At 28.2% G+C, this 24,850-nt stretch overlaps 7 protein-coding genes and 2 non-coding genes across 9 annotated transcripts; 4 read left to right on the plus strand and 5 right to left on the minus strand.

Annotated features, from left to right (window-relative positions):
- The first annotated feature begins 7,333 nt into the window (after nucleotides 1–7,333).
- On the plus strand, nucleotides 7,334–7,404 carry VNE69_03904. Its single transcript has one exon. It is a non-coding gene; the product is annotated as a tRNA-Met (tRNA).
- Nucleotides 7,405–7,535: 131 nt separating this feature from the next.
- On the plus strand, nucleotides 7,536–8,582 carry VNE69_03292 (2-oxoglutarate and iron-dependent oxygenase domain-containing protein 1 (OGFD1); the record flags this gene model as incomplete). The annotated part of the gene is made up of 1 exon (XM_065473154.1): nucleotides 7,536–8,582. One exon carries the CDS (start codon nucleotides 7,536–7,538, stop codon nucleotides 8,580–8,582), a length of 1,047 nt encoding a protein of 348 aa, XP_065329226.1.
- A 137-nt stretch (nucleotides 8,583–8,719) lies between these two features.
- Nucleotides 8,720–9,079, minus strand: VNE69_03293 (adrenodoxin-type ferredoxin; the record flags this gene model as incomplete). Its single annotated transcript, XM_065473155.1, has 1 exon — nucleotides 8,720–9,079. One exon carries the CDS (start codon nucleotides 9,077–9,079, stop codon nucleotides 8,720–8,722), a length of 360 nt encoding a protein of 119 aa, XP_065329227.1.
- Nucleotides 9,080–9,208: 129 nt separating this feature from the next.
- Nucleotides 9,209–9,622, plus strand: VNE69_03294 (transcription factor IWS1; the record flags this gene model as incomplete). Its single annotated transcript, XM_065473156.1, has 1 exon — nucleotides 9,209–9,622. The coding sequence occupies one exon, from the start codon at nucleotides 9,209–9,211 to the stop codon at nucleotides 9,620–9,622; it is 414 nt and encodes a 137-aa protein (XP_065329228.1).
- Nucleotides 9,623–9,682: 60 nt separating this feature from the next.
- On the minus strand, nucleotides 9,683–13,216 carry VNE69_03295 (structural maintenance of chromosomes protein 4 (SMC4); the record flags this gene model as incomplete). Its single annotated transcript, XM_065473157.1, has 1 exon — nucleotides 9,683–13,216. The coding sequence occupies one exon, from the start codon at nucleotides 13,214–13,216 to the stop codon at nucleotides 9,683–9,685; it is 3,534 nt and encodes a 1,177-aa protein (XP_065329229.1).
- A 1,619-nt stretch (nucleotides 13,217–14,835) lies between these two features.
- VNE69_03296 (AAA family ATPase) lies at nucleotides 14,836–16,101 on the minus strand (the record flags this gene model as incomplete). Its single annotated transcript, XM_065473158.1, has 1 exon — nucleotides 14,836–16,101. One exon carries the CDS (start codon nucleotides 16,099–16,101, stop codon nucleotides 14,836–14,838), a length of 1,266 nt encoding a protein of 421 aa, XP_065329230.1.
- Nucleotides 16,102–19,644: 3,543 nt separating this feature from the next.
- Nucleotides 19,645–20,046, minus strand: VNE69_03297 (DNA-directed RNA polymerase I subunit RPA43 (RPA4); the record flags this gene model as incomplete). The annotated part of the gene is made up of 1 exon (XM_065473159.1): nucleotides 19,645–20,046. One exon carries the CDS (start codon nucleotides 20,044–20,046, stop codon nucleotides 19,645–19,647), a length of 402 nt encoding a protein of 133 aa, XP_065329231.1.
- A 623-nt stretch (nucleotides 20,047–20,669) lies between these two features.
- Nucleotides 20,670–20,741, plus strand: VNE69_03905. The gene has a single exon. It is a non-coding gene; the product is annotated as a tRNA-Thr (tRNA).
- A 134-nt stretch (nucleotides 20,742–20,875) lies between these two features.
- Nucleotides 20,876–21,889, minus strand: VNE69_03298 (proteasome subunit RPN9 (RPN9); the record flags this gene model as incomplete). The annotated part of the gene is made up of 1 exon (XM_065473160.1): nucleotides 20,876–21,889. One exon carries the CDS (start codon nucleotides 21,887–21,889, stop codon nucleotides 20,876–20,878), a length of 1,014 nt encoding a protein of 337 aa, XP_065329232.1.
- Between the last annotated feature and the right edge of the window lie 2,961 nt (nucleotides 21,890–24,850).

The following is a 24,850-nucleotide window of genomic DNA, read 5'->3' on the forward strand; positions in this document are numbered from 1 at the left end:
ATACTAAAAATTTATAGAATTTTAAGGTTATCTAATGATAATTTTTAATAGTCTTTATATAAGAGAATATACACTACCAATAACTTTACACCTGATTCAATCGAAATAAGAGACGTAGATATGTGCTTAAATATATTGATGGAATCTAATAAAATATGTTTTATTAAAGGGACCAAATCTTTCTTTTTATATTTGCAAGATCTATTTGAATGAATTGTGCAGAAAATAATTGTTTTAACGAATTTCAAAAATTTTTTAATGCAATGAATACTTTAAAAAATATTAGAGGTGTAAGGTTGATATATTATTTGTTAAGAGATAACGACAAACTAGAATTGTTTATATCAAAAAATTATTAATAGACCTGGTTCGGCCTTATATAAAATATTTAATCTTATGATTGCACTCTATGATCCAATAGATGAATAATTTTTGTATATTTTTGCTTCTAATAAAAAACTAAGTAAAAGTGGTAAGAATCTGCTCAAAAAATTAGTTTACGAAACTTTAATGATAATTAGTGGTTGGCGATTTTTTTTGTTTAAAATTGTTTTTTAATTAAAGCAGAAAAACATATTAATGAAAATGATATGAGTGATGATATCATATTTAAAAATTAAAAGACATGATTAACCTAGTTGATCTAAAAAATTAAAACAATTCAGGCTTTTATATGTTCAAAACAATAAAGGTGCTAGCGAATTTTTATTTTAAAGCCTTTAAAATACATATGAAAAAAATTTTAGATGAAATCTGTGCAATAATATCACTATTTGTAGGACTAAGTAAAAAAGTTCAAATAAACTCGAGGAAGATCTATTATCAGAAAATTACATCATTCAACTTTGGGACTTGATAAAAAAGAAATTTAAAATAGTAACAACATGTTCTGTCAAAATTACACAAAAATACTAAGGAAGATAAAAAAATATAAAATGTCAAAAATTATAAGAAGAAAAGGATGCAAATGGCAGTTAAAAGCTCGAAAAATATTTTTTGACGGCCGACTTAGACAATTTTTTGTCTTTTGCCTTAAAATCTAATATGGAATGTTTTCTGGATTAGTTATCAATTATTGACTTTGAAAATGATTTATTTGATGCGTCAGTAGATGTTATCGATAGAATATATGATAATACCGCACGTATAAAAAAAAATGCTGAATTACGAAGATATTTAAAGGCTCAAACAAAAAAAGAATATTTCATATCATAAATAACAGACCTAAATATATAAATTAATGTTCAATAAAATTATTAGAAAAAGAATTTAATGATGATAAAAAAGTAAAATAATATGCGATAAAAATATAAATTATATTCGATCGATTCTGGGTAGAAATTGTTTTTTATATGTTTTTAAAGAAGCGTCTGAAAATTTACATGATGATTTAGTAGAATGTAGAAGATAAAAATGATAATAAAAGTTTTAGTATGTACGTAATTATCTAGACAAGAGATATTTATATTGCTCATTACATCTAATAATTATAAAGGGTTGGTTATAATTTTTTATATATAACGTTGACGATTATAAATAAGATCTAATTTGCTTACAACGTGTTCATGATTTAACGTCGACATGGCAATTTTTATTATGTTTTGACTGTATATCAAAGTACAAGTGATGATAAAAAGTTATCATATATAGTGCGTTAAAAGGGACCAACGCCGTATACGTGTATGACAATCTTAAAACTTAGAAATAATTCCTAGATATAAGATATAGACCTAGTGAGAAATTTATTCACGGACAAACTAAGAAATGGAAGTGATTATCGACATAATAGAGATGAAGTTAGTACATAAAAGAATCAGACTTTTTCAAATCTCAACATATAAACTGTAGCATAGCTTTGACCTAAGAAAATTATATTGTATAAGCTTTTCTAAAAAATAAGTTTTTTTCTATAATAACACCCAATAAACAATAACAAATGATTTAAATGTATAAAAATTTTAATGGTGTTTAATTCTTGGCGGTGATACATAATTTTTGTGCTTAACTTTGCTAAAAATAATTCATTTCAGAAAATAACTAGAGATTAAAGTTATTTTTCTTATCATTTCTGTAATTACATAATAATTTAAAAGTTTATAAATTTGGACAATGTTTAACGGGGATTGAGGAGCTTAAAGATTAGTGGTTCATTGAATGAATTTGTAAATGAATACCCGCGGCCTTTGGCCCACATCGTTTGTAATATATAAATTTTATGTGTTGGACTTTTCCGAATGATGCAATTCGTTCAAATAATTTAAAGCGCTTACTTAGCCTTTTAATGCAGTATAACCACATTTGAATATAATATTGACCTAATCTTGCTTTAATGCTACTATATATATGTAAAAATGTACTAAACTATATATGGTCATATAAAACCTTCGCCGTTTGGCATTAAAATATATTTCGAGCTAACTTTAGCCAGGCTGTTGCAGAATACCATAAGCACTATTTTGCAGATTCTGTAACAGTCTGGCTAAAAGCGCGCGAGACAGTTAGTCGCCGCAACCTATAATGCTGGGTCGTTGATTATATGTGCAAAATATACAGATGAAAGACATATCCTTCTATTTTTTGCAATGATGTAAATTTTTGACTAATTAATTCGATTATATGAAATATACTCAAGGTTTAGTCAGAATGTAGCATATACGTAAATGTAAAATATTATCAAGCCAGTTTGTTAAAAGCGACTATTCTTACACTCTGCAAGTTTTATGAGTTATTTTTTCTATAAAATAATCAAATAAATTTATTAATGAAGTTAATTTAGAAGTCGTGCAAAACCTTTTTAGATTTATAACTTTTACTTATAGTAAAGATTATGCAGTTCGAATGCTTTTGAAAACGTTTAAAATTAGTAGAGCATGTTATAAACATACCAATTTCCAAATTCTTTATGTTATTAAGATTTTAATTGTCAAGTTCAGAATTATTGTGTTGGCATTGGTCGCGATCTCTTGTCATTAGGGAAGATATCGATTTATTATAATCATTTATGTTTTTTTATGTGTTTTTTTTCGATTTAAAAAGCACCAACCATAGGAAACTTTTTAGTTTGAATTTACTTTAAAATGTCAAATGAAAGCCTCTACATTTTTTTTCTTTGTATGTTGAATATAGAAAATCTTACATATTGACAATGAAGATTAAAGTATGATCCTTATCCAAATGATGCTATAGGTTTATACCCATTACAACCTTCTTTATGTAACTTACCATTCAGCAAGCCACGCCATCTCCAATGGTACTTTGGCTTCAGAGCAAATATTATTAACCATACTATAAATTGCATCTAGAGCAATTAACGGCGGATTTACTTTACGGAAATGATTTTCTATACTCCGAGGAGGAAAATCAAAATACTTACACAGAAGGTCGCTACAATCATCTGAATTTTACACATTGCTCCTCACGCCGTCTTGTCATTAAACCTGCATTTTATTGCCTATCTTAACCATTTGTCTAAATACACTGTCAAGCACGTTGAAAGTATAAAATCTATGATCCATAGGATCTTTCGATTTTACTTCAAATAACTATAAAAAGGCCTCTAATATAGCTTAGAACAAAGCCTACATAGTCCTTATATGAGATCCTATCTATTTAGATATATGGTCTATTTTTTAAAATCATATGATCTTTTTAAATTATGTTAATTATAAATTACTTGGTGCCTGCAAGTTGATGGATAAAAACATTGAGAATAGTGATTTAATTTCCTATTTCTGTCGTAATATTTGGATAATAAATTTTTTAAAGCCTTCAGGTTCTTGACACCATGTCTCCAAATTATTCTACGAGAATTTCAATAGAATGTATTTCAAGTTCGTTATTTTTTCTTTGTATTACATTCTGATTCTTTGAATATGACTTCACAATAAATTTACTAATTATAGATTTCATATTGTAAATCGAAAAGTAACTACGTCGACGAATGAAAAAAAGTCTATCCAAAATTGTTCAGTCTATTTTTTTTATATGTTTACCATTAAATGCCTAAAAATGCAATTTTTATAAATTGTGATATATTTGTATAATTTCTATCCCCCATTATGATAATTAAAGACATGGGGGCGATACCGAATCGTCAGTTTACAAGTGTGGACTGTGGTCTAGAGGCCAAAAAGTTATTAAAAGAAGTTAGAAGAATAATGTATAGGTTGGAGATGGAGGAAATAGAAATCAGTTTGTGGAAGCAGAGAATATTTATGGAAGGAAGTGAAGAAATAAAAAATTTCATGGTAGAAAGAATTAGTAAAGAGGACGAATATTATAAAATAATTGAGAAATTAGAGGAGGAAATATGTAGAGAAGAAAGAACTAAAAAAGAAGAAGAAAATAGGAGAGAACTTATGGAGGTCATAGCTGAGAATGTTAGAGAAACTGTGAGAAAAGAAATTCAAGAGAAAGATTTAGTTTTAAGGAATACAGTACAAGAAATAAGAAATAATAGGAATTGTTTTAATTGTGGTAAATTTGGCCATATGGCTAGAAACTGCTATGTAGGAAGGAACAATAATCAGGAAAATAATAAAAAGTTTAATAAGTACTTAAATTTAGACGAAAACCAAAGTTGTAGTAGCAGTAATGATAATAAAGAATATAAACCAAGTGGAAAGGCAAAACGAGTTAAGTTAAAGGAATGTAATAATAGTGATAGAAGACATAAAGAAAGAATATATGCGAGCAATAAAGAGACGAAAAGAAGATTACTGAAGAGGGCATTTACGTTGGAAGATCTCAAAGCGGAATATGAAGAAGTTTTTAAACAAGGAGATGAGGTTATAAGTTATTGTACATTAGAGAAGTGTAAGATAGATACTCCTGAGGGTAAGAAGATAGTCAGAAAGGGACAGACGATCCCACAGGCTTTGATCAAACAGACTGAGGAATATATTAATGATTTAGAAAATAGAAAAATTATAGGAAGATCGTCTTCGGAATGGCGAACCCAATAAGAGCGATGCTTAAACCAAGTGGTGAAGTAAGAGTAGTTAGTAATTTTATAGGGTTGAATGATTTAGTCGAGAAAGACTCGTATGAGCTAACAAATATCAGGAAAATAATAAGAGCTACCCAAAAGTCGATAATATTTACTGTGGCTGATTGCAAAGAAGCATTTTGCCATTTTGAAATCGAAGAAAAAGATAAACATAATATGGCGTTTGAATTTAATAAAAAAGTTTACGAATGGAATAGTATGGTGATGGGATACAAAAATTCACCACAGATACTACAGCGAAAGATGAAAACGATTTTTGAGGATTGCACAGAAAAAGGCGTTGAGGTATACATGGACGATATAGTTATACATGCCAACAAATTACGTATACACGATGAACTAGTAATAGAGGTTTTAGAAAGAATTCAGAGAAATAAAATATCAAAATACGGGTTAGACAAGCGGAAGTAAAACTATTAGGTGTGACGCCGAATGGAACAGACATGAAGGCCGACGAAATAAAGAAAAATGGAGCCTTGGAGTATCCAGATCCATAAACTTTGACGGAATTGAGGAGATTTCTAGGATTGACTGGGTGGTTCAGACCATTATAAAAGATTATGACGGGTTGACGTTGAAAATGACAGATAGTTTGAAGAAAAATGGCAATTCATGGAAATTAACGGAAGAGATGAAAAAGGAATTTACTGGAATACAAAAATGTGTTAAGAAATATGGGAAGACTAAGATTGTCGGACTATAATAAGGAGTTCATACTAAGAACAGACGCTAGCAATTTGAGATTGGATGCGGTGTTACTTCAGAAGAATGAGAATGGAGAATGGTTGCTATACAATGGGTATCTAAAAAGCTAAGACCGACCGAAGTAAGCTATGGTATATCAGAAAAAGAAATGCTTGCAATATATTGGGGCATTGATAAATTTAAATACGAGTTAAGAGGTAGGAAATTCAAGATAGAAACGGATCACAAAGCACTGGTGGAGATAAGAAATAAACCGTTTTTTAATAATAACAGAATAAATCGCTTAATCGAGAAGATACAGGAATATGATTTTATCGTTGAATATAAAAAACCTGATGAGATGGTGATAGCAGATGCGTTGAGTCAAATAAATATGGAAGAGGATATTAAAGAAATTGAAAATAAAGAGCGAACAGAAGGCAAATGGAAAGCACATGTTTCTATCGAGAATGGAAAGCAATATTGGCAATTTGACTCAGGACGTAAAGTTGAAATACCACCTGAGAATATAAGGAGACAATTAATCCAAGAATATCATGAAAAAGTAGGCCACAGATGCATGACAAGTGTTTATTATGCAATGAGAGAAGAATACTATTGGCCAGGAGTAAAGAAAGAAATAAACGAGGTTATAAAACAGTGTCAGAAATGTCAGATATATAACAGGAAAAATATGGGTGGTTGTGAATTTGTAGATACGTCGAGATACTTAGAAAAGGTTGCATTAGATTTGATGGACTTTAGAAATGAGAAGAAATATGTTTTAGTTGCTATCGATTATTTTACACGTAGAGTATGGGGAGTAGTTATAAATAACAAGTCAAGTAATAATGTTGTTGGATTTTTGAAAAGATTATGTGAGCAAGGGAAGAAACCAGAAGAAATTATTACAGATAACGGGAAAGAGTTTATTAACGTGGAATTTAGAAAATTTTGTAGAGATCTCGATATAATACGCCGACAAGTAAGTATAGAAGCGCATAGAAGTAACGGAAGAGTAGAGCGTGTTATAGGAACTTTGAGAGAAAGTATTTTAAAGTCGGATGCGAAAACTTTTAAAGGTAAAGTGTATAAAAGTATCGATATATATAATCAGAGCTATCATACGGGAATAAAATGTACACCATTAGAAGCGACTGAAGATAAAACTGGAGACGTAATGCTTGAAAATAGCCCTATAGGGAAATATTGTAATAGGTTTGGAAAGGGAAAGATCGAAAAATTTAGTAAATGTCAATTGGTAAGAATAGCTAAACGAGAAAATTTGGCAGGCGTTAATAAGTATGAAAAAGGAAGATTTTTGGATACAGGAAAAATTGTTGAAAAGTGTGGAAAGGATTCTTATATTGTAAAACTTAGTAATGGTAGGCTTGTGAAGAAGAGACATTATGATCTGAAGGGTATGCTTGGGGTAGATGTGAAAATTAGATGAGACTAACCGTCTTGAGGGGGGGATGTGATATATTTGTATAATTTCTATCCCCCATTATGATAAATAAGGACATAAATTGTATTTCTAAATTAATAATTTTTTCGTTTTTTTTACCCCACATTATAAATTGAATTATGTATGTTCAAGCTCATTTGATTTTACTTAACTATATAAATTTGATTTTTCAAGCGAGTATGGCGTAGCGGTAGCGTATCAGTCTCATAATCTGGTGGTGCGGGTTCGACTCCCGCTACTCGCAATATTTTTTCTAAAATTTTTCATAGAAGAGCACTTTGATAAAATCTAGTACATTTTTACATTATTCTTTTTACATTTTTTTTTACATTATTCTAGTCAAATTGAATAGTTTTAAATTTTTCTGCCCATATTATGGAACATTCAAATATCTTCACTAAATCAGTATACTCAGATCCCTTTTTCCATATCCAAATTGACAACTTTCTCTCTCCCGAAAATTTATCTATTTTACAATCTTTTTACAATTCTTCCAAGTTTAATTTGCAATACACAGATTTATTTAAATTCCTCCAAACAGACGAATTAGCTGACAATTCTTCTCTTGACTTTTTCAAAAATGAATTATCACAAATTTTCAAAGAATTTATTAATTATGATTTCTCTGATTTATATTATACGATTTTCGCTTCTTATTACAGAAAAGGCGATTTTTTATCATGTCACGATGATATGGTCGATGACAGACTTTACGCTTTTACATTTTATCTCGATGATTTTGACTCGGGAGATTTGGTCTTATTTGATAATAATTGTGAGAATGAATATAAAAGAATAGGAATTAAAAAGAATAGACTTGTTATTTTTGAAGTGTCTTCTTTATCATTTCACGAAGTAGAAATGTGTAAGGAATCTGGTAGGAAAGCCATCACTGGATGGATTAATAAATACAATAATAGATTTAATGTAAAAAGTGAGCCTGTTTTTTATTCCTTGCCTGATGTCGAGTTAGTTCCCTTTGATTTAAGTTATATTGAAAATGACGTCATCGAGTACGAAGGCCTGGAATACAATTTCGAGTCTGTTGATACTAAGTTAGTCGGTAAATTTATACAAAGACGTGTTTCTAAGTTGTTTTTAGACACATACGTGGCTTTAGATATACCAGGGTGTACTCTGGTTTATATTGATGCTTTTTTAGTAGATATAAATTCGTATATTCTCCTGAATGATTTTACTAATCAGATAGAAGGAAGTTTACTTGATGTTTTCATAATTGAGAATCATGGACTAGACATGACAGGGAATATTAAGTTTGTAAATGAAGAAGGTGTTCTTGTTTATACACTTGATATTAAAAAGAATGTTATGTATGTAATAAGACGAGGAAAGATGAGATATTTTATAGAGAGAGGATATTCAGTGAATTATAAAGTAGTACACATGATTTACAGACAATAAACCACATAATATAATAAATTATTTAATATACAAATATATTTTGAATATAATATTTTGAATAAATTATTTAATATTTTAAGTAGCTAAATTAAAAATTAAATTAACTTTATTTTAATATAGGCTCAAGTTTGATTTTCTCAGTGATGTTTTGGTACATACCCGTCTACTGACATATTCCTTGTAAATTTAGGCAGTTCTATAATTTTATCTTTAAATTTTTCGTCTACTTTGATTTGACACCCTAGCCTGCTTGTGCTAGTCAGGCCATATGCCTGGTCTAGTAGATCGTATTCCTTGTCTGACGGAGTAGAGAGTTTTTTATATAAATCCTTGTCTAAGATGACATGACAAGTAGAACAAGCACAGGATCCTTCACATGCACCTTCTAGGTCTATTTTATTATCATGTGCTACTTCTAAGATTGTCTTGCCTTTTAGAGCCTCTACAGGGAAAATTTGAGACAAAGATTTAAAAAAGAACTTTACAGGATTATTCATAAAAAAAATCAAGGGCAAAAAGAAGATTAAATATTAAATATGTAATAAATATAATATATTTGCAACTAAATATAATACATTTGCAACTAAATATTAAATATTTATTTATTAATCCACCCTTATTTTCCCATGAATGAAGAATCTGTAAAATTAGAAATGTTAAATGCTGTCTTACAAGATAATAGAAATAATCAGAACAAGTTACCAGCCACCAATAAACTTGACAAACTTGATTTATTTATAAAACATCTTCTTAATAAAGATAGTCAAGAGAGACTTCTAAATGATAATATTCTAGAAGTGGTCAGGAAGTGGCTCGAGCCACTTCCTGACTTCTCCTTGCCTAATATTAAAATCAAGAAGGGTATATTAGAAGCCTTAAGGAATATTTACATAAATAAAGATTTAGTCCTTGACAGTAAAATTGGGGTGATTTTACATTTTTACATGATCAACCCTAAAGAAAATAAAGAGATCAGAAATATGGCCAAAGAAATTGTGTATAATTGGTTAAACAAAATAATGAAAGAAGATGAATATTAAAATATAATATTTAAATAAAATAAAGATGTAAGTTAAGAATAAAATAAATATTTACATTTATTAAACATTTATTAGAATTTTATTTCTCATTTCTTCTACATTGATCATTAGGAATTTTGATACATTGTTCACTTTATAAACTCCCAAGACTGTCTTACTAATCTCAAACATATCATTCCTCAAACTTATAACCACAAACTGACTAGACTTAGACATCTCTTTAATATACTGGGAAATTATAGAAACATTCCTGAAATCTAAAGCAGCGTCAATCTCATCCATCACATAAAAAGGAGAAGGCTTGAACTTGTGAAGAGCGAAAATCAAACTCAAACTGCTTAGGGTCTTCTCGCCCCCACTCAAATTACTCACACTTTTCCAACATTTCTTAGGAGGCATGACTGCCAATCTTATCCCATCAGAAAAAGGGTCTAAATAATCAATCAACTCTAACTCAGCATTCCCGCCATAAGTCAATTTCTTATAAATTTCTTTTAAGAAGAAATTTATCTTATTTAAACCAGACATAAATTCATCAAATCTAGTCTTCTTAATTTCATCTACTTGTTTCTTTTTAGTCTCATACTTCGACATCTGAAGATTAAACTCTGAGGCGACTTTGTCGTACGAAGACTTCGTCTTCTTAAACTCATCGAAGATGAGGAAATCAACTTCTTTATTATTTCTTTCTTCATTTAATCTTTTTAATTTCTTTTTTATTTTTCGTAAAAAATCTTCAATGTCTTCCATCTTTAAAGAATCAAATCTGCAATGATCATCTGAATTTTCAATCTTATTTGTTTCATTGGATTTATTTTCAATCTTATTTGTTTCATTTGTCATATTATTTTCAATCTTATTTATTTCATTTGTCATATTATTTTCAATCTTATTTATTTCATTGGATTTTGTTTCTTCATTGGATTTATTAATTTCATTAGATTTTGTTTCTTCATTAGCATCAATTTCAACTTTATCTTCGAAATTGACATATTTTTCATCTTTATGTAAATATTTCGTATGATGACATATTTCTTCTTTTATTATTCTTAATTGTTCTTTCTCTTCATTCATCTCTTTCTTTATCTTATTCATTTCTTCTTCTATATCTTCATACTGATTCTTTAAATCTATTTCTATATGATACTCATCTCCCATTTGTATCTTCAACTTATTTAAATTCTCTTGAATATTCTTAAAATCTTCATTAATTTCTTGAAAACTCTTTTCTTCTACTATCATCTTATTTTTTAACTCACTAATATCTAAAATTCTAATTTCATTAAATTCATAAATTTTATCTTCTAACTCTTTTTCTTTATTAGAAATTGATTCTATTTCTTCTGATAAAAAAATCTTAATTTCTTGATTTCTATTTTCTAAAAGTTCTATTTTTTCATTACAAATTTGTAAATTTCCTTGTAAACTTGTATCATAATTTTTATTAATTATCTTTTTAAAATTGGAAATTTCATTTTTTATATTTTGGATTTCTTCATCATAATTAAATTCTTTAAAATTATCTGATAAATTTTTCAAATTAAAAATTAGATTTTTTAATTCTTCATTTTTATCTTTTAACTTAATTTTTAAAATCTTGATATTTTCATAATCTTCAATTTTCTTTAAATTTGATAATTTCGTGTTTTTTATATTTAACATTTTTTCTAAGGCTTTTTCTACATCTTTAAAATTCTTAATTTTTTCATGATATTTTCCTCCTGTCATTATACCACTTTTTTCTATAAGTTTACCATCTAAAGTTACAACACGCTTTCTTGATTTATTAAAAGCATAAGATTGTGCTTTATTTAAATCTTCTGCTAAAAGTGTGTCTGTTAAACTAAAATAAAAACATTTCTTATATTTTTTATCACATTTGACTAAATCAAACATGTAAGGTAAATCAAATTTCTCTAATTTGGGGATTTCTTGGATTTTCTCTAAAATTATAAATGTTGATCTTTGTAAATTTTCTTTTTTTATAATTTCTATACATTTTTCGGCGGTCTGGGTCGTGTCTACCACAATATTATTCAATCTTGAACATGAAATTTTAAGGGCTAAATTATATTTTTCATCTACTTCTCCTATGTCACTTAATCTTCCAATTACTCCTTTTATATTTTTGAAATTATTTAAAAGTTCTTTTTCTTTTTTATTATTTTCTTCTCTTTGGTAAACTTCATTGTATCTCGTTTTTCTCTTTTGAATTTCTTGTTGAGTTTTTTGTATATCTTTTTCTAATTCTCTTAATTCTTCTTTTAATTTATCTTTACTTATATATTCTTTATCATAATTATTTTCATTAATAAAATTTTGTAATGTGGTTTCAATATTCTTAATGTCGTCTTTCAAAATCTTTTCTTCTTCTTTATATTTATTAATTTCTAATTTATATTTTAAATTTTTCTGATTTTCTTTAGATTTTGTTTGTATTAATTCTGTCAATTTGTCTTCTTGATTTTTTAATTTTTCAAAATCTTTAAAATATTTCTTATTAATTTTCTCATGTTCTTCATTCTGTTTACTTTTTAATTCTTCTCTATTTTTTATTAATATTTTCAATTCATTTTCATTATCTTTTAATTCCTTATTAAATATTTCATTTTCTTTATTTTTCATTTCTATTTTGGCTTTTATGCTATTAAAATCATTTTTCAAATTTTTAATTTGTTTCTCCAATTTATTTTTTAAATCTTTTTGCATAATATTATTTCTTTCTTTAATTTTATATTCTCTTTTAAAATTTAAATAAATTTCTTCTTTATTTTTTAATAATTTCTCGATTTTTTTATGTTCATTTTCTAATGTTTTTAATAATTCATTATTTTCAATATTTAAATCTTTTAATTTTTCTATTTGATTTTTTACTTCTTTTTCTTTTTCTTCTTGTTTATGCAAATTTCTTTTTAATTTTTCTAAATTTAAATTTTTTAATTCTTTTAAATATTCATTTGTTTTTAATTTATGAATTAAAATTTCTTCATTTTGTTTTTTTAATTCGTTTATGTGGTCAAATTCAGTTTTTATAAATTTTAAATTGTTTTGAATTGTTAAATTGTTTTCTTCCATATTTTTTGTTTCTTCAATTAATTTATCAATTTCAATTTTGTATTTACTTGTTTCTATAATATCTTCTAAGAATTCTAATAAACCTTCTTTAGGTTTTAACATGGCAATACTTTCAATTTCTCCTTGTAAGATAAGAAATCTATTGTGTTCCATGTCAATTCCTTCTTTCATCATTTTTTTTATTAAATCGTTGTTTGAAATTTCTTTGTCATTTAGAAAATATTTTGAAGTTTTGTTTATGTTGATTTCTCTTTTTATAGTAAATTTATTAAAAGTTAGTTTTACGAAACAAGAAGATTCTTTTTTTCCGTCATTGTAAATTAAATCTGTTAATTGTGTATGTCTCATTTTTTTAGCTCTAAATCCCAGTACAAATAAGATGCTATCAATGATATTACTTTTACCACTACCATTTGGGCCTACGATAGCAGTGAATGATTTGTCAATATTATTTATAAAATGTTCACCTTTGTAACTCTTGAAATTTTTTATTGTCAGCGACTCCAAGACGAGCTTCATTTTGGGGGAAAGAAAAAATTAAAAAATGAATTAAGACAGTTTTTAAAATAAATCTATAATTGTAAACATAAAACTACACAGTCTTTAATATTTTATAGACACGAGTACCACATAATCTTTAAGAGGCAACAGAATTAATTTTATAAATGGTAGCATGTGTGGAATAAACTTAACTTTTAAAGCTAATTATGATTTATAGCAGGCATATTTTTTGGCTCAATATTGAAAATAATAGCATTTTATATTTTCATTGCCTAATTAAATATCTCATTTAAGCTTAAATGTTTGCTACCTTTGAAAACTACGTCTTTTTTTAACTTAAAATAAACCTATTTAATTTTAAAATTTTTAATTTTTAATTAGGTAAAAAACATTAGAAAAATAGTATATAAGCAATTTGGTCTAAGCAAAATGGTTAAGAAAACGTTATAAACTTTATCATGTAAAAAACACAATGTACAAGTCTGTGGGCTGGTTACAAAATTTTATATTATCATATGGGTTCGGGTATAAATAGACCGGGATTGAATATTTGTCTAAAATATATGTAAAAAGCTTTACATTTCTATGGAATATCTAGATGCACTTGGGAAAAAAAACAAAAAAATCCAAACGAGGCAACAATTGGCTATAAAAAAATAATTCTAGACAATAGCACAGTGAAAAGTGTGAATTATAGAACAATGATATCAAAATAGATAAATTTTATATTAATTAGTACAGGTATAAACCCAGTGGGAGGTAGAATAGTGAAATTAGTATTCAGCTGTCCGATTTCCTTTTATGTATATAGTCCTGCACATAATTAATTATGTCTATTGTATTTTAATTAAAAGAGAGATTTACATACAACAAAATTAGAATTACATTATTAATTCATTATTTATAATCTAATTGATATGATTTCCGACAGACCATACTTTATACGCGAAATCGATGAGCATTTATTAATGATTATGACGAGGAAATACTGATTGTTAAGTGACGCGAATGCCTAATCGAAATATACTCCTTAAAAAAACCACACCGGTTTGTAAATATACCATAAAGAACCAAAACAGTATCAAACATGGCGCAATTTTATAATTAGATTTTTAACCATCTGCAGAATGGGGAGTTAAAATTTATGTCCCAAAATAATATATATAACAATATTAAACATTATTTGAGATCTGTGTAAAGATTTACACACACTAAGCCAATAAAATTACTAAATTTTCAAAGTTTGGGTCTATTCTTACATTAATTAATATTACAGCAAAAAAAAATCAATAAAGAACAACAAACTATAGCGTGAAAAAGTACAGATGGGAATAAAATCTGCTATTAAAAAAATCAAAAAGGTGCGCAAATTTTTTTTTGAAACATTTTCCACGAAAAAAATGATCGCAATATTAGTAATCTGTTATGAAAATATAAAAATTTTACATGATTCCTTTCGACTTTTTATATAAAAAAAAATAAATGAACTTAAATAGAAGAAACCCACAGGAGATAGTTAATTGTGCCTAGGTATGCACGTATATATAATAATAAAAAAATTAATAAGACTTATATAATAACGCCTTAAAAGCACACAAATATATTTCTTTGCGAAAAATAGTGTTTAAATTTTTTAATTATTCCTTAGTTTCAACATTAGAACTATCTTCTTCTTCAAGCTCAAAATCAAAATCACTATGATCAAATTTCTCAGATTTTTCTTTAGTTTGATAATATTGCCTAAAGCTTTCAGAACTTTTTGGCGTAGACATATTATTTATATTGGCTTGTCGCTTTTCATCCGCTGCCAATACAATAATCCTAAATCTCCCAATAGCACCTGGTTTCTTATGTGCATCTTTCCATGTCATTCTTTTGCAAAGCTCTGATATAAAAGATTGAGAACAACTTCTCTTCGATAATATTTCCGCTATATGTCTAAGATAATCATCTCTATTCTGCTCCTGGGTCCAATCCCGAGTTATACTCTTTAACATTTCGTAGGTTTCATTTCCATTTGGTAATTTAAATTCTATTTTTTGTCCAAATCTTCTTAAAAACGCGTCATCTATTACACTCATAAAATTTGATGCTCCTACAAAGAAAACATTCTTCATTATGTCTTCTTTTATACCGCTTAATAAATTTAAAAATTCTGTTTTTGATTTGCTACTGTGGTCTTGATGACTAAATTCTCTATTAGCGAAAAAAGAGTCAATTTCATCAATAAAAATGAATGTAGCTTTCCATTTTGTATCATCTCTAGCTTCCTCGAACAATTTGTTAATTTTCTTTTCTGTTTCTCCTTTATATTTATCTTCTAACATACTCGGTGTTATAAAATATGCTCTAACGTATTCACCATCTTCATGTTTTGTTTTGTCTTTATATCCTTTAGTCTTCTCTTGAATTTTAGTGACTTTTTTGCCAGACTGTTCGGTTTTTTTCTTTATTTTTTCATTTAACAAAAAAATTAATTTTTTTATGAAATGTGTTTTACCTGTACCAGCTGGACCCCATAACAATAAATTTCTATCAATTACTGTTATTTTATCCGAAACCTCTGCTGCCGATTTATGTTCAGTCAATTGAATTATTTCAAAAATATTATTTGTAATTTTTTCAAATAATTTTTCTCTTCCATGATACTTAACATTAGCAAAATCTTTAGCAGTGAAAAAATCGAACTCGTTATTTTTATTATTTTTATCTCCGGCATTACGCAATGCGTTAAATATAATTGGAACTATAAATAAAAAAAGACAAGTAAGAAAAATATTTAAGATTGATGAGATGATACCAACAATTAAGCTTATACTTTCCATTGCTGATTTTTTTGGAATATTGTTTGATACATAAATTATCTTTTCTGAATCTTTTTGACCACAATCTTCTATTTCCATTGTTATACCCATATAACAAAAATTTATATTTATATAAAAAAATTAAATGTTTATTTTTTAATTTAATAAACAATAAATGAAAAACAAATTGAAATGAAGCTAAAATGTCAAAATTTCGAGATTTTGAATGTAGATAATCAAATTTTTTAATTTATCAAAAATAAACTTAGAAGTTTTTAATATTCGATAGTAAACAAAACTAGTACTTTTTAGTGATGTTTTTATTTTGACACGAGTCATGAAAGTTTGTCAAATATTCAAAATTTAGAAAATGAGATTTTTGACGTGTAAAAATAATTTATTTAGAAATTTGAAATTTTAACTTTTTTATGTTCCGAAATAAGTTGTAGAAGAGGAGTAAAATTCGAATGAAATGTTTTATGTTTAACTTCTTTTAGGCTATTAAGTCATCGATGAAAGCATGAAAAATGCAAGTTCTATGTATAAAGAATGCAATGTTATTTTATTGTCTTAACGTTCAATGCTTCTTGTAAATCGCTCAAGTGTATAATTCTAAATTATAAAATGTTAAATTTGAGAATAAAAGATGGGCAATGGGCATTAAAGACCACCTTAGAGCCTGCCGTTTATAATATAACTCTAGAGAGAAGACGAAATTATAGGCCAACTTAATGTATAAATAACAAAATTTGGAACATATTTTTAGTACTATTCTATATATTAAGTTGATATTAGACCTTTTGGTTTTAATTATTACTTGATTTAATTTCTATTTGTGAGGGATTTATTATCAAAGTCTCTTCTTAATAAAAAGATACGTTAACGAAAAATTATATTTTATAAAGCTCTATGAAGTTAATACCGACAAGATATAGAATAATTAGATACATGTTTACATTTTAAATTTTTTTTATATTTATAAGAAAATTTTTGAAATACGGTGGTGTATGACCGTTTGGAACCCGAATCAAAAAATTAAAAACATGGAAAAATATTAAAAATTATGTGGTGCAGGTTTAAATCCTGGCTGCTCGGCTTGTTATAATAGTTGATGTTCTTAGAATGTTTATTGGGTTTTATGTCTCTCATGCCAACGTGAAGAGCTAAAAATTCATCCCTCTATGTTTTATTTTTAATAAGTGTCAGAATCACCATTTATTTGAGGGAAAGTTGGTCTCTTATACTGCTTTATTATATATGACATTATATACTAGAATGGACATTTTATTTTTCGGCATTTGTTTGTTGACGACGACGTATTTATTTACATCATGACTCAACCGTGATTGAGATATGGCGGGCGACGAGTTTAAGCCCAAGATTTCTACTTGGCAGTACGAGGTCCTAAAAGGATATCGCAAGACAAATTATAAAATGAAACTTAACGATTTATTTTGAATTAAAAAAGATGATTTATACGTTGATTTTTCAGTGTTTGATAAGCCCAGATAAGCAGTAAAAGGTATTCATAATGTTCGTCTTAGTTTATATTATGTCTAGATCACATGTCCCTCTTGAAAAAAATTAAAACCAACCAAATTGTTTGGTATTGTGTCCCAGGATCTTGGAGTCTACAGCATAGATAAAGTGTTATACAGTCCTGTGCTCAATCTTCGTGATTTTTCTAAATGCTGCATTATATGCTCTCAATTGATCACAATAGAAAAAGATAATACATTATCTTGCATTACCTCAAGGAGAGTGGCAGTATTTAGCTCAAAACGGGACAAAAAAGACACACTTCAATTCAGCATCATATAATGTTTTCAAAAAAAGAGGTTCAGTTATTTGAACTTTAAAAACATTATATCATTAAAAAGCACATCTGTTTCGACAAATTTTGTTTTTGTCAATCTTGCCATTTTTTGTAGAGGTCTCATTTTTTAATTTTCATGTGGGGTTATTTTACCAATGTAGCTTTCAAACGGCCATCCAACTAACATTCTGAGAACTTTGTAAATCTTAGATATTGCTCTTTATAAATTCAAACGCTCTTGGTCTTTTAATATGTTATTCTTCTGTTGTTTACGGGTGTTTATATTTATTAAATACGTTCAAAATGTATTTTCTTATTTTGTGACTTGTCAATAAGTTTATGCTTAGACACTATTTCTTTACATTTTCTGTTTGGGGTGGTTGGTTTTGTGTCTCCGTGTTTTTGGCTACTAATAATTAAATGCCCTTAGCTTTTCATATATTTTACTCTTATATTATAATGTATTATCTTCATTTTATAGATATATAAAACACCTTATAAATACGGCATCGTTGGTCTCCCCTTTATTAAACCTTATTATAAGTCTTTTCTATAAGTTAAAAAGACTCAAAATCTAGTCTGTTTTTTCATTTATTATATTTCTGTAAGCTTAGCTTATTACCTTTCGATCGTTTGTCCATTTGCTAAGCCTATATGCTTCACTATATTTTTTCTTGTTTTCTACTACTAATTGAAGGTTAAAATTATTAGTGACTACCCTAAAGGTTTATTGTAATATAAAGATAGGCAAATTTACATTTGTTCAATATTTTAACTTAAATTCATGATTACTATTGTTATTTTTTGTATTTAATTATTGTGTTTTCTGGTAAATTCCAGAAGTCTTTTAATTTCTTTATAGGTCCGTTTAGCCTAGTAGTCAAAGACGATGTTTCTATTGAGCAATAGCTAGATTCGATTTCCAGGGGCAATAAAATTATTTCTACTTTCTATGATGCAGTTGGAACAACTCAGATGATGAAAATCTCCACGATAATCATTAAGTAGATTTAATAGAACTTGTGTGTGTCCAGCCACAGGGGAATTAGAACTTAGTGTAGAAACAGACCGTAAGGCCGATAAACAGTATCGCCCCTGTGGTTACTTATCGAAACATAAAAGTATCTGATGGATACGGCCTAGTTGGAGCCCATGGCTGTTGCACTCTAAAGTGGGATCTTAGAGTTAACTACGAGACTAGACAAAATAGGGCAGGAGAAGGTAATGTGGACCCTATCCCACAAGATTTTGTAACATGGTGTCCGAAACTAGTGGGAAACTGGTGGTCAATACAGCCCAATAAAAACGCCAGGCTAGTTATGTGGTCGTGTATGGACCTGTGTGTGCAATACATATGATTGTAGGGACCTTTGAGTTAATACAATGATGTCTCTTTTAAATATAAAGAAAACCATGCCAGTTAAGTATAGACGTTGTGAGGTCATTCTGCACGCGATTTGAGGTATAAATGGAAAGTGTTCTCCCGAAGCCAAAGTCCAATGGATAGATCGGAGCTTGCTGCGCCATCAAGTTGTATGAAAGGAGTTTTAGTGAGATAGAATTTCAAGCACTTTTTGTTTAAAAATCATCCCAAATCCCTCTGCCCCATGTAAGGTTTACCCTACTACTTATTTGCAAAAAAAAAAATCTATTTCTAAATGTGTATGTTTGTGATCCATTGAGGGTTAAATGTGGAATATTTTGCCATTCTAAAAATATGAAGTCTCATCTGACTTCATATTTATCTTTTCTTATAAATTATATTTTAATAAAATTTACTTTATTTAATTAATGATAGAATAAGGTCTGTCATATTTTTTTATCTATTATGTTGTTCCTACTGGACTCCCTAAGATACTAGAACACTCTTCTTTATTATTCTCAATATCTTCTACTTTATATTTCCCCGTATAAAATTCTTCTCCATTTATTTTAGCATAAATTATCCCAAACGAGACACCATCTTCAGATTCCAAAATATCCCCAATCTTAAAGCAAAGTAAATCAAACTCCACAATACTCTTAAGAAAGACATATTCATTATCATTTATAATATGCCCTACTGGGAATACGCCTACAATCTTGTAGCATAAGGGGATTCCTGACAACTTGTAAGTATATTTGAACAAATATGAAGACAGTCTTTTATTAATTTCTGTGTCTGGATCATTAAAAAAGATAGGAGAGATTTTTATAATAATCTGTACTTTAATTTTACGAATCTTCATGGGGGAAGAAAAAGAGAAATCATTGTAATGATACATAAAGTAAGAGCAAATTTAAAAATGATTATAACTTGATAAACTTGTTAGACATTTACCGTCTAGTTTAGAAACGCACCTCAAACACAAGATACAAGCAGATGATATCTATATGTAAAAAAGCCAAATAAGCACGAAAATGGGCCTATATCAGCATTAGTGTAAAAAAATCAGGGGATTAAAATATAAATAGTTGATACTTATACTGCAAAAAAACAAAACAAACACGAAACGCTCTTAGTTACGCTAATGTAAGAAAGCCAAGTGCCCTTGTATAAAATTAAGACAAGAAATTGTTAAATATTTATAAATTTGGGCACCAAACTAGCACGACGATGTATTTTTTAATATTCTCTGCTATGCGACTTTCTACATTTGAACAATTATAATTTATTCCTTTAATCACAGATGAAAAAAATGACGACGTATGTACAATACTTTCTTCAAGAGACATTTCTTTGTATTACAAGGCCCTAAGATCTATGTAAGGTCATCATGGTTAAAATTTTATACTTTTAAAATGCTACTCAACAAGTTCAACATAAAATAATTTATTAACATTCTATTAATCTAGAATTCTTAAATTTCAAGCCTCTATAGCTCAGTGGTAGAGCGCTAGTTTAGTAAACTAGAGGTCTCGAGTTCGATCCTCGGTGGAGGCAATTTTTTTCGAAAAAGAATCTCATAATATTGTTAATGGCTTAATTTATCTACAAATGCAAAAATTTTGCCAATATAGTTGCTAAAAATAAAATAATAATCTAGAAACATAATTTACTGCAAATGTAATAATTTTTTATTGTTCAATCATTTCAATGGCTTGTCTAATTTTCTCTTTCCATTCTCCAAACTTATTCTTCATTTTATTCAACTCCGCCTCTTGTAAACATCTCGGTATTATCGTATTAAAATACAATACTTTATTTTTATCATCAATCCATCCTTTTATTAATCCAAACCCAAGAGCCTTCAATAAAAATCCATTTATTTCTTCTTCTCTGATCTCTAATTCTTCTTGGATCTTCTCAAATCCTAAAATTCTTTTATTTTCTTTAAAACATAAGTTTATTAATCCTATAAAATACGCCTTTTCTCTTACTATTTGGTATTTATCGCCGAATATATTGTGTATTATCTTGATATATTTGTCTACTAACTTAGTATTCCCTTCTTGTACGGCTATATAAATCTTATAAATGTCTTCATTGATTTTATCAAAATTTTTTAAAGAAAAAATTTCTATAAAATTAAAAAATTTTCTGGAAACCAGTGAATATTTAGCAAGTAATTCTAAATTATTGATTTCTTCATTATTTTTTTTTACATATTCTAGCAAATATTTTACACAATTCTCATGATTACCAGATTTCTCGTAATATAAAAAAGCAAGGAAGTTAAACAATTTGTAAACTTCTGGTGTCATTTCAAATTCCTTGAATTTAAATATTTGACTTTCGATATCATTTAATTGATCAGTTTGTACTTGTAAAATACATTTTTGTATTTCTAAATTGACTATTTCCATTTTGAAATTGCCAGAATACATATTTGATTCTTTTATTGAAGAAATCGAGTTAGAAATAATTTCTATAGATTTTTCGGGACTAAAATGTTTTGATAAAGAAAGTGTAGCATGAACAAGGGAAGCAGGATGATATTGGGAAATGTTTTGTAAGAAAATGGATAAGATTTCTTCGGAGTTGTGGTCATTTATTATTTCTGGGATTAGGTCGCAGAGATGAAACCATTTTCGGTTGTCTTTTAAAGAAATCAAGTCTTCTATTGAGAAAGAAGAAATATTTGAGGACATTTTAAGGGGCAAAAAAATGAGAGAAAAACAATTAGACGGCATTTATATTTTGTAAAAACAAATATCAAGAGAGATGAATGAAGAATAAGATATAAATAACTGAAGTGGCCTAAGTTTTGTATTGACAAATAAGATTGTAGCCAGTATCTTATAAAATTAGACTTATCACCTTGTAATTGTGGACTAAAAGCTTCCACAACAACAAAAAAAATTTTAGAGTAAAAATTTAACATAAGCAAAGAAAGATAAAATTGAAGATCTTTAGCGGTAAGTACTACTGGATATCATAAAGGAAGAATCTATAGAATAAAACTGTGATAAGTATTTATGACCTCTCACATCAAACATTCATAAATGTTGATCAGTGGATATTTAGGTGTATTATTTAACAAAGGATGTCCTACGTCTACGGTCAAGGCAGAATCTTTTAGTGGGCATTGCTGAGATAAGCTACCAAAAGTCTTTTTATTTTTGTGATGCAGTTAGAACAACTCAGAAAATAAAACTGTCCCCGGTAAATATTAAGTTAATTCGATAGACTTTTTTATCGGGCATAAGAGGATGTAGCATCTAGTGTAGAAACACGAGTAGAGGTCGAAAACAACATCATCTTTAACTTGAGCTACAGATACATAAAAGTAATCGCGGCATACGTCTTAGTTGGAGTCCATGACTAGTGCACTACAAAAGACCCTGGGGCTAACGTGGGACTGGAAAGTAGAGCAATGAAGGGTCTTTTGGATTCTGGCCTGGGCGGTGTGTAACATGGTCACTCTAACTGGTGGTCAACATCGTCTAATGAAATGCCGGCTTGGTGGTGTGACGGTGTTTGAAGCCGCGTCTAAAATGCAGATGATTATAATGACCTTGAAGCTAGTACGATGATGTCTATCTTCAGGTTATCGAAATCATGTCCATAATAATATTGTTGTGAGATTCCTCTGGGCGCGATTTGAGGTATAAATGAAAAATATTATCTGGAACGAAATTCTAATGATTACGGCGGAGCCTGCTTCTACAGAAATTTTGTTGAGTATGTTTTATCGAGTAAAAGTATCACAAGATTCGTTGGATAAAAAACACCCAAATCCTCGGAGATTTTTTGTTGGGGTTCTCTTTGCCCTCAATGCACAGGAAAAAAAAATATATGCTTTAACTTGAAATATAAATAACTAGTTTACAAAGCAATTTTATCTTAATAGATGAATTTTACCAAGGCTGATCAGTGTTAAGATCTATTTATTTGCTTAGAACTATCACATAATATCATACATGATGCTTAATTACAAGGGTTTGCATTTTGATAGGCCTTTTTTGAACCCCTTTTTAAAGCCTAGAAAAGCTAGAGCAACAATCACATCGGGTTGCAAATTTTTATCATCCAAGAAAAGTTTGAGATAACCAAGAGAATTGGGCTTTTTTTGCCTTCTACTCGCCACAGCTTGATGTTATTGAAGATTTTTATTCTATGATAAAATCGAGGTTTTGTGCTATACGAAATTTTAAAAATGCAGTAGAAACAGATTTAGAACAAGTTTTTAAAAGGATTTTGGCTTTTTGTGCAATCGATACTACACTATTCTGGTATGATTCTGTAAATGGCAAGCGAAACACGAATTTATCTAATTAAGTGAGATTGTTATTATTTTACACATATTTCTATTAGTGGCTCGTTTTGTATGTAATTTTCAAATTTTCTATAATTTTTTAAAAAAAATAAACCATAAAAATACAAAAGTTAGACTATAAAAATGCAAACCCTGTAAAATGTTTTTTTTTTGTAATGTTTTTATTTTTTTTAGTATATATCTAATTGTTGTACTAATCAGACCGAATAACGCCGCTCCCATTCACGTATAATCCAAACCTACCTAGGTCCGAAATGGAAAGAGGATACATAAACTTGAAGATAGTGGTAAAAATATGGGTTTATTTAGCTTTAATGATATAAAAATTCAAAAATTTTTTTAGAGCGCCTCACGATATTAAAAAATCTAGTGAACTCCCTACTTGCTATAACGGTTATCTTGGAATTAGGTATGATTCGTAGGGTAGACAATGCCAATATGCTAGTATAATCTCGTAAATATGCTCTTACAACAAGATTAATCAGTAATATACTAGATCTCTGACTTAAGAACAATGAATCATCAAGCATCGGGTACTTTTTGACTGGTTGGTTAAACGTAATAATTAGACTAAAATGAAGCGACTTATTTTTTTTTGTGATATATAAAATTTGACAAAAAATCTACAGATCATATCGTAAAACCAAATAAAGATTATGTATTCATTATATAATGAGAATGGTATCATGTTGAGTTCTTACTATACGAAAAGACACAACGAGATAACACAAAATAACCATCTATTACTATGTATTATATAACACTACAAAAGACAAAAAATAGACGTGGATACTAAGTACAGAAAAAAAATGAAATACTCAGCAAAAATTAAAGTAGGTATATATACGCATACTATAAAAAAAAGTTGATAATCTTGATAATATTATGTTTGATAGGAAGATCAACCCTTATTAGTAGCAATTGGTACACTCGATTAGGATCAACATACCTGTAGATGCTGAAAGCTAAAAAAAGATAAAATTTTGTAATTTAACTAAAACTAATTGATAATTTTGGATAAAAATATTTTAATTTGATTATGGGAAGAAGATGCAAACGAATGCTACCGTTAATATATTGTTCTATATGTAAATCCTCTATGCATACATCAAATCTATTGTGCAGAAAAGATATTTAGAGCCTAGATGGTCAAGTAGAAGACAAAGATGCAATCAGAACGACGCCAGAAGAAGAATTATATGTACCTGTAACTACACAGCTAGAAAGGAATGTCTTAAAAACAAGCCTCATAAGCATCCCTTTTGATTTAAGAAGCCAGAGCATCATTATAACGCAGTAAATAAAAAATATAAGGTTAAATTTTAAACAACCA

Source organism: Vairimorpha necatrix, chromosome 3, assembly GCF_036630325.1.
Source record: "Vairimorpha necatrix chromosome 3, complete sequence".
Taxonomy (NCBI): domain Eukaryota; kingdom Fungi; phylum Microsporidia; family Nosematidae; genus Vairimorpha; species Vairimorpha necatrix.